At 63.1% G+C, this 11,862-nt stretch overlaps 3 protein-coding genes across 3 annotated transcripts; all 3 read left to right on the top strand.

Moving 5' to 3' along the window:
• Positions 1-102: 102 nt before the first annotated feature.
• Positions 103-2,047, top strand: LOC62_04G006206 (uncharacterized protein; the record flags this gene model as incomplete). Its single annotated transcript, XM_062772771.1, has 3 exons — positions 103-1,041; positions 1,097-1,287; positions 1,570-2,047. 3 exons carry the CDS (start codon positions 103-105, stop codon positions 2,045-2,047), a joined length of 1,608 nt encoding a protein of 535 aa, XP_062628755.1.
• Positions 2,048-3,080: 1,033 nt separating this feature from the next.
• LOC62_04G006207 (uncharacterized protein) lies at positions 3,081-5,500 on the top strand. The gene is made up of 3 exons (XM_062772772.1): positions 3,081-3,814; positions 3,864-4,171; positions 4,228-5,500. Exons 1-3 carry the CDS (start codon positions 3,499-3,501, stop codon positions 5,074-5,076), a joined length of 1,473 nt encoding a protein of 490 aa, XP_062628756.1. The 5' UTR covers positions 3,081-3,498; the 3' UTR covers positions 5,077-5,500.
• Positions 5,501-10,590: 5,090 nt separating this feature from the next.
• On the top strand, positions 10,591-11,633 carry LOC62_04G006208 (uncharacterized protein). Its single transcript, XM_062772773.1, has 2 exons — positions 10,591-10,890; positions 10,936-11,633. The coding sequence occupies exons 1-2, from the start codon at positions 10,664-10,666 to the stop codon at positions 11,597-11,599; spliced, it is 891 nt and encodes a 296-aa protein (XP_062628757.1). The 5' UTR covers positions 10,591-10,663; the 3' UTR covers positions 11,600-11,633.
• Positions 11,634-11,862: the final 229 nt, after the last annotated feature.

Raw genomic sequence — 11,862 nt, forward strand, 5'->3', positions numbered from 1 at the left:
CCGCTGCGCAGAGATATCGGAATATGCTCAGCTCGGGGTGGTTATCAGCGAGTCCGCCGCCGCGACCTTGCCTCGTAACCCCCGCCGCCCCACCCACCCACGATGCCCCTCTGGACCAGCCTCGTGGCAGTGACGAAAGCATACTACACCCTCGGCCTCGTGTGCCTCGGCGGGCCGGGCGTGCACGCCGTCATCTCCCGGCGGCGCTTCGTCCCGGGCTGGGTCGACGAGCGGACCTTTCTCGACCTCTTCGCGCTCGGCAACGCGTTGCCTGGGCCCGCGAGCAGCCAGCTCAGCATGTCAATCGCGGTCGTCGCGCACGGCTTGGTGCCCGGCTTGTGGGCCTTCATCCTCTGGTGCGCGCCGGGCGCAGTCATCATGGGCGTGCTCGGCGCGCTCGTGGCGCGGATCCCTGCCAGCTTACCGCCGATCGTGTTGGCCCTCTTGACGGGCGTGAACGCCGCCGCGGTCGGGCTGATCGCGCTCGCGGCGCTGCAGATGAGCGCGGCCGCCACGGACAGCGTCACGACGCTCCTTCTCTGGGCGGCCGCTTCCGCCGGCATATGCTACCACGCGCCGTGGATGTACCCGTGCCTCATTGTCGCGGGCGGCGGCGTGACCCTGCTCTGGGACTTTCGGCGCGTGCTGGTGACCAGAGTGCGGCGCGTGCTTGCCCGACGAGGACGCGACGCACGCGACGACGCCGGCGGAGGCGCAGACGAGGACGATCACGGATCTAGGGCAGCGGCGGCGGCGGTTGAGGAGATCGAGCTTGGTGAGCCTCAGGTCGTCGTGTTCGACGACGACTCGACGCTGCGCCCTCGCGTAGGCGCCGCCGCTGCCGCTGCCGATGCCGATGCCGTTCCTTCCGGCTCCACCACACCCACACCCACACCTGCCACACCCCACTCCCCGCTCAACGTCGTCTCACCCCCCACTGCCGCGGCTCTCCTCCTCGCCTTCGTCCTCTTCCTCACCGCGCCCCTAGCCACCCGCGGAGCGCTCCAGCACGCGCACAGGGCCGTGCCTCGCGCGCTCGACGTGAGTAGTAGAGTAGTCGTGTGTGGTTTTCTTGTTCCTGCTGCGCTCCACAAAGATGCTGACCCTGCCCCCTCCACAACGCACACTCCGCCGCACCCCCCGCCGCACCCAGTTCACCTGCAACATGATTACGGCGGGCACCATCATCTTCGGCGGCGGCCCGGTCGTCATCCCCCTGCTCCGCGGGTACGTGGTCGAGCCTGGATGGGTCACAAGCCGCGACTTTCTGCTGCTGTTTGCAATATCGTGGGTGTGGTTGTTGGAGCGCAGCCCGGCTTGCGGCCGCAACAGCGATGGAGCGATAACTGATGTGTCGTGTGATTCCTTCCTCGTGCGTGCGTGATTCCGGTCGTCATTCCTGGATCCTGGATCCTGCGCTCCTTGATTGCTCGCGCGACTCGCTTGGTATGGATTCCGCACGCACGTTCCGCTGGCCCATCATGTCATGTCTTACGCTTGCTCGCCCGCTCCTTCGCCCGCTCCTTCGCCCGCTCGCTCGTTCGCCCGCTCTCGCTCCACACTCCACAGACAGGGCATCCCGGGACCCATCTTCAACTTTGCTGTTGCACTCGGTGTGCTTGCGCTTCCGTCCGCGCCGGCCGCCGGCGCATTCCTTGGCTTTGTGGGGATCAACGCACCGGGAATCCTTCTCAAGCTCGCAGTGCTACCGCTGTACGCTAGCTGGCGTGACAAGGCGGCGGTGCGCGCTACCATCCGCGGGCTCAACGCGACGGCCGCAGGGCTCGTCTTCACCGCCGTCTGGCAGCTCTTCTTAGTCGGATACATCTACGTGCCGCCAACCGGTCGGCCGTCGACAACAACGACAGCAACAAAGACAACGACAACGCAGGCCATAAGTGGGCCCTTGACGGCCGATCCGTTCTGGGCCGTGGTTGGCTCTGGCGCGTTTGTCGCGTCCCGCTATCTCGATGCGCCGCCGTGGCTCTCCGTCATTGGCGGCGCAGGTGCTGGGCTGGCGTGGTTCGGTGTACGGTCGCGACCGTGAAAAGTAAAGGGAGCGAGGGAGGCGTCGTGTCCGTTGGAATCAAAAAAGCAAGGCATCAGCAAGCATCAATCACAAAAGGTCGCGGCCGGGTCGGTCCGTCATACGGTGGCACATGGTCGCTTGCCGCTTATGCGCTTGTAAACATATGGTGGGCCGGTGGGTGTAGTGGGTGCTGGGCCGCCCTGTGCCGCGGCGTGTCCCGGCCACCCACGCCGGCAGGCCACGGCCTACGGCTTACGGTCTACGGTCTACGGCCCACGGCCCACGGGCTTGAACGGCGACGACGGCCAGTCGCGTGGGTGGTAAGGTGGGCCGGCGTCGCGGCGTGCGCGGTGTGTGTGTGTGTGTGGTGTGTCACTCGGTGTTAGCCGAGGCAACCAAGGGGGTAGGTGGGCCTGGCTTGCTGGCTGTAATGCCTGCCCTGGAGTTCAGTTCATCATGGCATCATATGCAGCAGCATTGTGCAAAGGGTTATTTGCCTTTACTGATTTCGGGGTAATAGACTCGTCGGCCTTGTTATGCAGGGCCCTGCCTACTGGGCTGGGCTGGGCAGGCGGCCGCGGCAAAGCACGAGACGTCGTAGAGTAGTCGTCGAGACTGGCAGCAGCCAGCCAGCCAGCTGGCCGCCAGGGTGAGTGTGAGCGTGGGAGTCGGGCTCCACCTTGCAGGGTTTTGTTGCAGCTTGCAACAGTCAGCGTACCCACCGCTTTGGTTCTCATGAGCCATTCCATGGCGTGTGCCGCCGCCCCTCTGCCGGCTTTGCGCCGCGGTCGGTCCGTCGTGCGTCTGCGAGCCCATCCGCGGCCCAGGTGCCAGGTGCATCAAGCATCACCACTCTACTCTTTCCAGGCACACCATGACCACTGAGCCAGCACGCACTCGGCTGGCTGCCTGCCTGGCTGGCTGCATACACTGACACCACTCGTGTCAACAAATGGGTCTGGCTCGCCTGCCTGGGCTGCTCCCTCACCCGCCCGCGGCTCACTCACCGACCCCCTCGCTAACGTATCCTCATCTTCCCACCTTCCCATACCAAATCCAAACCCTCCATCATCCAACGCAAGCCCAAGTCAGGCAAGCAACCAAGGCAGCACCCAGCCAGGCAGGCAGCATCATCACAAACCCGAACCAACCTCGACTGTCGCAGCCCATTCTCCAACGGCCGTGGCCACTCGCGAACAAAACGGCACACGCATTGATGATGGCCAACATCACTGCCGCCGCATCGCCGCCTCGCCCAATATCTTACAATCTGATATATCGTTAAAGGTCAAGAGAGGGGGTCCCATACACAGTCTCGTCGTCTGAAGTGTGAGACGACCCACCCCCCACCACCACGGCATACAATAACAGACTCGTCCTCATAGTACTTAGTCGGACGACGCTGAGCTTGCCTGCTGCTTGCTGCACACACCAGCCGACGACGACGCCGACGACGACAACACCTCCAGATGGGTTACTTGGCCACCACGACTCAGACGACGCAGCACGTCGCCCCAGCGGGCATGCTCGACGGCTTGGCAGCATTGCAAAGCCTCCACCAGCAAAACCATCATCATCATCACCACCATCACAGCCCTCACCACCACAACGCACACAACAACTACCATCTCCACCAACCTCCTCACCACCAACCTCACCACCACGCTCCTCCGCCTCCCCCACGCGAGCTCCCCGTCTTCCACCACCACCAGGTCCCTGTCCACCACATCCACCACGACCCCGTCGTCCGCGTAGGCCAGCTTGGCCTCGAAGGAACACTGGCAGGTGAGTCGCCATCATTGTCGTCATCATCATAACTAAACACCACACACAGTCCCCGCCATCGTCTCACGCTTCCTCTCCTACTCGCTCCCCACCCCAACATGCCTCTCTGCCAACTACAATGCCCTGGGCAACCTCGGTGTGAGTGTCCTCGTCGACCAGTTGGCCGAGACAACACGCGGATCAGTGGCATGCGTCGCCACATCAGAGGACGGGGGCGAGGAGCTTTGGCCCCCCGTGGTCCGTGGCCTTGAGCTCCAGGGCAATGGGATAGGCAACGGCGGCTTTGGCGTCTTGCAATGGTATGCGTCCAAGATGCCGGGCATGCTCAAGCTTGACCTTGAAGATAATGATATTACTGTGAGTGTGTTCGCTGCCTCAACTCACACGAGCTGACACCCCACCTCCACTCTTAGCTTGACGAACCTGCTCCAGAAGTAGGATTAGATGCACCCCTCCTCCGGCTGGTCAACAGCACTCACCTCACCCACCTCAACCTCTCATACAACCCGTTAAGGTCGTGCCAAGTAGCTCAGCTCTTTGACACGTTAGATATTCCGATCCGCGAGCTCAAGCTCGACTCGTGTGGCCTCGGCATGGATGTTGCGTTCGCTGCCGCCAACTACCTCGCATCGGACCGGTGCCATCATCTCGAGACATTAAGCATGGCCGAGAACTATCTCACACTCTGTGGGATGACAATGATGCTCGACGCGGTCGAGACCAACAACCTCACACTCTTGTCTCTCAGCCTCGACGAGCACGACAGCGACGGCAAGATTGAGGCCACAGATAGTGAGCGCCGCAGCGGCAACAAGTGGACCGACGTCGAGCGACAAATGTGCATCCGCCTTCCGCTCGTCCTCGAACGCAATAGAAGGTTGCACCGTCGTCTGGCACAGGCCGTCAAGCAGGCCCTCGTCCCCACTCGTCTCATCCTCTTTGGCCGGCCTGCGCATCCCCCGGATACGAAGACTGGCTTCCGTTTGCTCGACCTCCCCCCTGAGGTGCAGCTCGTCGTCGCCCGCCACTGCTCTGACGACGCCTGGGCCTTCTCGGACGCGCAGTGGGCGCGCTTCGTTGCGCAAGCTGCCGACCCGTGCCGCTTCCGGCGCCTGTCCAACGCCATGTGGAATCACACTACCACTGGGCGCAAGAACATGTTGTGCTCGCGTCAGGCTCTCGACCGCGCCATGAACAACTGGCGTCGCCAGGCGGGCTGCGTGTCGTGGGAAGGCGGAGACGGCGGTGACGGCGACGAGTAGTGCCGCGGTGGGGCGCGGTGGGTTGTGGGCAGCGGCCAGCAGGCATGGGGTGGTGGCCTGCAACACGCCCAGGCCGACGGAAGCACACACGCAGCACACACGCACGTACGAGCAAGCAGCAGAGGCAGGCACACACACACGGCGCGGCCAGTTGGCCAGTACCTTGGCGCTCGCTACCGAGGTATGTGATGCGGCCGCGCAGATCACACACCGCCAAACAATGAATTGGGGGGACAGTGTTTGGGCGTCGGAAGGTCCCGATGAATGGGGCCAAGGACGGTTAGCTACAAGGCGTTTGATAATGGGTGATTCAGGGCGTGGCTTGATCTCGAACAGGTGATCGCGACGGGACCGTCGGCGATCCGGACCCTCCCTCTTGGCTGTCCATAGTATGGTCATGCATCAGCAGTAGTCGTGAGAGCAAGCAGCAGCAGCGGCGGCAGTATCAATGTATGCGGCGACCAAGACGAGGGTGTCGGCGTGGCCTTACTGCTTGCTGCGTGGTGCCCTCGTTGCCTTGGTTTCAGCGACGACGAGGTCGCGAGGTCGCCTGTTCCCAACCTCGCTGCTCCCCAACGACCCAACCCAACGGGGCAGCCAACCAAACTCTTTCCAAAGCCTATTCCGGCTGCAGAAGCCGATACCCGGGGGTGCTGGGCCGCTGGGCTTGGCCGACCCCCACAAACTCCAGAGCTCGTTCCGGTCAACGGCTCAACCACGCCTGCTGCCTGCCGGTTCGGCTTGCCTCGCTCTCTCGATCGTTTCCGCGGGGACGTGCGCGGGGCCTGCATCCTTGGCAGTGCGCGGCCAGATCCACGTCGGCGAACCGGCGAACCAGAGCGTCGACCGACGCACGCGGCGGGGTGGGGGTGGTGGGCAGCGACTGGCAGGGCGGGGAGGACGTGTCGGTTGAGGCTTGGCGCCACTGTCAGCCAACGAGCGAGCGGCGAAGAGGCCGATCAGATCGTCACACGATCCCAGGGGTGCGGGGTGGGGGCTGTAGACGGTGGCCAGCCGGCGCCGCTCGCGGCTGGAATCAGCCTTCCCTGACGCCCACGGCACGGTGCTGGAATCTGCAGCACGCACACGTCTGGCTTTGTTTCCTTGCCCACTTTGGCGTACGTTTGTGTCTGGAGCCAGACGGCGAGACGAGCCAGAGCCAGGCCGCCGCCGCCACGCCGAGGCACATTCACAGCGGCTGTGGCCGAGACGGAGCTACGCAGCGCAGCGCAGCGAGAGGGCGTGCTCTGCATGCAATGCTGCTACTGCTTCACGAACGTGCGTCGGGCTCGTCCTCGCTCGCTCGCTGCTGGTTCCAGCATAGCACCAGTCGCATGGTCACATGGACCAACCAACCTCTTGGGCTCAGTCGCAGCCGCAGCCGCGGAGCGGAGTGAGGTGGGTTCGTCGCTGGATTGGTCGGTCGCCGTGTGGGCCCCAGAATCGCGAGTAGCGAGTAGCAGCTGCCAGGCCAGCGAGGTGACATGCGTCGTGACGTGCATTATTCATTGATGATCCGGCCGCGCGGCGCGTGCACGCCGCTTTGATTGCCTGACTGCGTGGTTTAATTCTTGACAGCGAGCCAGCGCACCACCGCACACCTATTCTCGACGCTGCTGACACGGCTCCCTTGCTTGGCTACTGCTAGCTGCTACTGGGCCGGCCGGTGTCACCGTGTACGTGCGTGCCGTGCCCACCAACACACCCAACTCCCGGCTTTGCCGCGCGCCGCGTCGATCCGAGCCGAGCCGAACGTCCCTCACCCCCCGGCACCATCTCTTGGCGCCACCGATGCGTGAGATGATTCCAGCTCGCGTCGCTCGCTCGCTCGCAAGCTTGATTTCGCCGCGCCTGCCCGGGGCCTGCCACGACGCCGGTGCCGCCCGCCCGCTCACGACCACGACAACGCCTACGACGACGACGACAACAACACGCGCAAACCCACAAACCCACACCCACGGGCATACCGCAACCAGGCCCCATCAGGCCCACCCCCACCCACTTTTGCCCACAAACTAATCTGAGCTGGAATCACGCCAGCCAGCCCAGCCAGGTCCGTGACGACGGGCGAGATGACAGCAGCACTTGACGACACCCGCGCGCGCACTCATGACCGCTGTGAAAGAGAACTGGAAAAGCATACATGTCGGTGCAACAAGGCACAAGTGACTATAATCGTACAACTACTGCTACTACTACTGCGGCACCGCTGTTGCTGCTGGCGCTTCTACGGCTGGCGCCGCCGCCGCGTCCCAATACTCGCACCCCACTTCGCTGCGCCAATCTGAAAGGACCTCGTCGCGGCCCTTGTCGTCGACGCAACCGTCCTCGTCCGCGTGTCTGGCGGTACGTGCCGCCGCTCGCACTATCGTGTCCCGCTGTTCGATGTGGCGCACCACCTTGGCCCACTGCACGTCGCTGAACGCGTATGCGTCGCCAGAACAGTGCCGGGCAATCATTGACACTACCTCTCTGGGCAGGGAGAGGATGGGAAACGCATGCCGGCGGGCTACTGTGGCTGGTGCTTGTGGTGGCTGTGATGAAACATGAGTGGGTGCCGAACAGGTCACGGGGACCGCAGTTGCCAAAGACGAAACAGCACTAGTGTCGTTGAGAGGAGACCAGCGATGGGAGTTGTTGCTTGACACAGCATTCGTGGTACTCACAGCCGAGGCTGGTCGTCCGAGCAAAAGAATGCGTGCGGGGCCGAGCACCCTCCGTCCCGCATTCTCGAGGCGGCGTTGAAGGCCCCTGTTTCGGTCGAGAACCGTGTTCCATCTTGCGGAATGCTTGCGCACGCGAGCCAGAAATGCCTTCTCATCGGCAGACAGGGTACTTGGGCTCGGTGGCGCTGTTAGGCTTGGTGTGGTGGCCGCCACGGGGACAGAGGCAGCCAGGTCCATGTCATTCCACACGTCCAAGTGCTCAAACTCGCCGCCCACGTCTTCGACGCTCGAGTTGCCTTCCAGATGCAGGGTCGTAATGGTAAAGTTGCGGCGTTCCACGGCATTCACGATGGCCATGACGCCATCTTCCCCAAGCCGATTCCAGCTCAGATCGAGGTGGGAAAGTGACCTGGCTGCCGTCGACGCCAGGTACGTAACAAGCGCAGGTACCACGGCTTGGGTGAGGTCGCAGTCGCACAAGTCAATGTGCTGCACTGGCGCGGTCAAACCCTCAAATAGCTTTGCTACGCCCCGCGTGTTCAAGGGGTTTGAGGCGAGATTGAGCTCGATCAACCTTGACGCGTTGAGGTAAGAAACGACCTCGTCGACCTTCCGCTCTCGGAGCTGTGTCGTCAGTGCAAGTCACACAGCAAGCGCTCCACAGGCAGTTCAAGCCTGAAGTCAAGTGAAGGCCTAGCTGAAAGAGGGCGTGGTCCTGGGAAGGGTCACAACACCACCCACCCTCGGGTGACAGACATCGCCGCGAATAACCCATGACCCATCATTAAGTCGCCGTCGGGTGCAACCCACGAAAGGGTCGGAAGACGGCCATGACCGCCGGGATAGCCGTCGGGAGCTATCAACCACTTCGGATGCTGACCCGACGTCATACCGGAAGCGAACCTACCTTGATCCTGTTGCCCTGCAATTCCAAACACATGAGCGACTCGAGTCCACCACCCGCCCTCGAGGCGTCGCGCAGGAGCGCGATGGTGCCTTTGTCGCCAATGTCGTTGGAACCCAGGCTTATCCGTCGGAGGCCGTCCCAGTCTTCCCAATTCGACGTCGTTGGACCTCGTTTGCGAGCGAGCCCTGCGATGAGCGCGTGCACCCCCAGGTCGTGCAACCGATTGTCGTCGGCCAGGAGCGTGTGCGTCTCGGGCCTGAGCCAGGCGAGCAGGAGCGTGGCTGGGAAAGGTTAGTAATGAGGTCATTGCGGCCACTGCCGCTCGGCGCGTGTTGGAACCCGTTGAAATGGGGTCCGACTAAACGCCGCATGCCACACCATTGCCGCAGAGGACAGCAGCCCCGTGCCAAGATGTTGTGGCGAGCGCCGACTTGGCATGGGCAGCTGATTTGTGGATTGCTGGAGTCGCACATGGTGACAACCCTCTTCCCTCGGCGGCGACCTCCACGACTGGCCTCCATTCGGGTCGGGTCGACACTTCGCCAAACTCACCACCATACGCCCCGAGGTACGCGCGGTCGCGTACATTGACTATTTCCGCCAGAGGGGGTTGCGTCACGCGGGCCGCGGCGACGATCGCGAACTGGGTCGAGGCCGGGAGCTGGGTGACGACGGACAGAAGCGGTGGTTGACTCGGGACTGACACCGGTACCGGGAGCGTCGTCGGCGGCGGCGGAGGCGGAAATGGCGCGAGCACTGGTGGGGGTGCCAATGGCGATGCCACGGCCACCGCCGTAGTCGTCATGGGAAGCGGTGGGACCGCGGCGCGCGCGGCCATTGCCGAGGTCGAGGTCGAGGTCGCTTGGTCGATCAGTGTCTATTTGTGTCGTCGAGTGTGGGTGTGGGCGGTGGCCGGTCGTGGTGGGTTTGACACGGGTATGCTGGAGTCGAGGAGGATGATGAGTGTTGTTTGTGGGTTGTAGTTGTGTTTGAGTGAGTGAGGTGTGAAGAAAGTGAGACACAATGCAGTCAAGTTGGGTGATGTGATGGGCAGCCAGCGACGATGAAACCCGGCCATGGCGATGGCGACGACGAGTGAGTCAACTCTGGCGCGCGGTGGCAAGTCGCGTCGACTGTGTCAAAGGGGCTGTGCGCGCGTCGTCGTCGGGGCGTCGGGGCAAGAGACATGGTCGACGCATAGACCACCAAGCAGCATTATCACTACAGTGTGCACCTCCACACAATCACTCAACGTGTGCGCTCGCCACTTGCTCGCACTCGCCGCGCCCGACAACGACAACAACAACAACAAGACGCGTAGAGCATGTCGCCAGTGGCGTACCCTAGCCAGCCTCCGAGCTCCGAGGCGTATCAATGATCGCCGTAGGACAACGTGTGCGGATATCGGCTCAACCCCATTGCCGCGCGGGGAATATGTACATGGCTGACTGATGAGACCATGAGCGGACACCTACCCACAACGAGCGGCACCTCCGCACCAGCGGCACCTCCGCGTCTGGAGAGCACACGACCGCACCAGCCAACGACTGGCGGAGACATCCCCGCCGGGGCACCGGTACGCACCACACACCACGCATGACACACGACACACGATCTGGCGGCTGGCAATCCGGCAACCTGCAGGCGCCGGCGATTGATTGTGTAAGGCGCCAGGCGGCGGCAAGCAGCCTTGATCTTGATAATCAGCAGCCATGCACGCAGTGGGCGATGTGCGGAGTCGGCGTGCCGGACATGCCGAAACACCAGCTTGCCGCGGTACCGCGTCGCCGCTGGGCGTCGCTGGGCTGGGTCGGCGGCTAGCTCCGACACCCCGTCACGTGCATGGCGTCATTGTTCAGTCAGCGCGCGGTAAGAGTGGGTCGGTGTGGGTGGGTACTTAAAGTCCAAGCACGCTCGACGGAGTGCTCAAGCATCGCACGCATCGCAACAAGCACTGCACACATCCTCGCACCCACGCCAAAAGTCAAGAAAGCACCACCACCACATCACCACCATGTCCACCACCGTCGCGCTCATCGGAGGCACCGGCCTGCTCGGCTCGCACATTCTCAAGGCCCTCGCCAAGGCGGGCGAGCAGGGCAAGTACAAGGTCGTCGCGTTCCACCGCGCCTCGAGCGACACATCCAAGTGGCCCAAGAGCGTCGAGAAGCGCGTGCTTGACAACGACAAGGCGTCGGCGTCCGAGGTCGCCGAGGCGCTGAAGGGTGTCGACATCCTCCTGTAAGCTGCACGCATCTTGCCCTTGGCCCAGCTCACACCACGCAGTGCCGCCGGCAAGAACACGGCCGAGGGCGGCAAGCTCTTCCTCGACAACCTGGCCAAGCTGCCCAAGGGCCAGCTCAAGGTCTTCGTGCCCTCGTGGTTCACGGCCAACTGGACGCAGGACGAGCTCGACGACGAAAAGTTCCTGTACCGCTACCAGAAGTACCAGCTGCTCAAGTACGCCGAGAGCCTCGACCTGCCCATCACGACGTTTGCGGCCACGCTCTTCGAGGACTACGTCTACCCCGCGTGGGACTTTTTGAGCATCGACGTCGCGGGCAACCGCGTCGCGTTCTACGGCGACGCGCGTAACCAGAAGTTCACGAGCATCAGCCTCGACTACCTCGGCGAGAGCATCGCGCAGCTCTTCAACACGCCCAACTTTGGCCCCGGGCAGAAGTACACGCTCCAGGAGACGGTGTTCACCGGCCAGGAGCTCATCGACACGCTCACCAAGGCGCACGGCAAGGCACCCACCGTCACGGCGTACACCGACGCAGACGTCGAGGAGGCCCAGAAGAACCCCGGCGCTGGCCTCGGCGCCGCGTGGCGCGTCCACTGGGGCAAGGGCCGCTGGAACACGGTCAACCTCTTCCAGCCAGCCGGCATCCAGAAGCGCACCCTCGACCAGGCCGTGCGTTTTTGGATCAACAAGGGGAAGCTTTAGAGTGTGGTGATGAGGTCATGTATCTTGTTTAATGGGCTGGCGCTTGGAGGGTAGCTCGACTGACACTTGAGGATGGTTGGCTGTCCAGGGAACTGACCGTCGAGGCGAACTTGGTACTGAGGCGCGCTTACCGTGGAGGCGATCTGGCGCTGAGGCGAACTGACTAGCGGACCTGACTGCCAGACCTGGGGTTGTGGCCTCGGGGAAAAGCATAGGTGCAACAGCACGGCTCCCATACCTCCCGGGAGCTGTGCGGGCGGGTA

This window comes from Vanrija pseudolonga, chromosome 4 (assembly GCF_020906515.1).
Source record: "Vanrija pseudolonga chromosome 4, complete sequence".
Taxonomy (NCBI): domain Eukaryota; kingdom Fungi; phylum Basidiomycota; class Tremellomycetes; order Trichosporonales; family Trichosporonaceae; genus Vanrija; species Vanrija pseudolonga.

Excerpts from the sequence above, each read along its gene's own strand:
- LOC62_04G006207 (XM_062772772.1), top strand. The coding sequence starts at position 3,499 with ATGGGTTACTTGGCCACCACGACTCAGACGACGCAGCACGTCGCCCCA. Across the intron at positions 3,815-3,863 it reads CCTCGAAGGAACACTGGCAG|TCCCCGCCATCGTCTCACGC; the intron begins GTGAGTCGCCAT and ends CACCACACACAG. Across the intron at positions 4,172-4,227 it reads TTGAAGATAATGATATTACT|CTTGACGAACCTGCTCCAGA; the intron begins GTGAGTGTGTTC and ends CTCCACTCTTAG.
- LOC62_04G006208 (XM_062772773.1), top strand. The coding sequence starts at position 10,664 with ATGTCCACCACCGTCGCGCTCATCGGAGGCACCGGCCTGCTCGGCTCG. Across the intron at positions 10,891-10,935 it reads AAGGGTGTCGACATCCTCCT|TGCCGCCGGCAAGAACACGG; the intron begins GTAAGCTGCACG and ends CACACCACGCAG.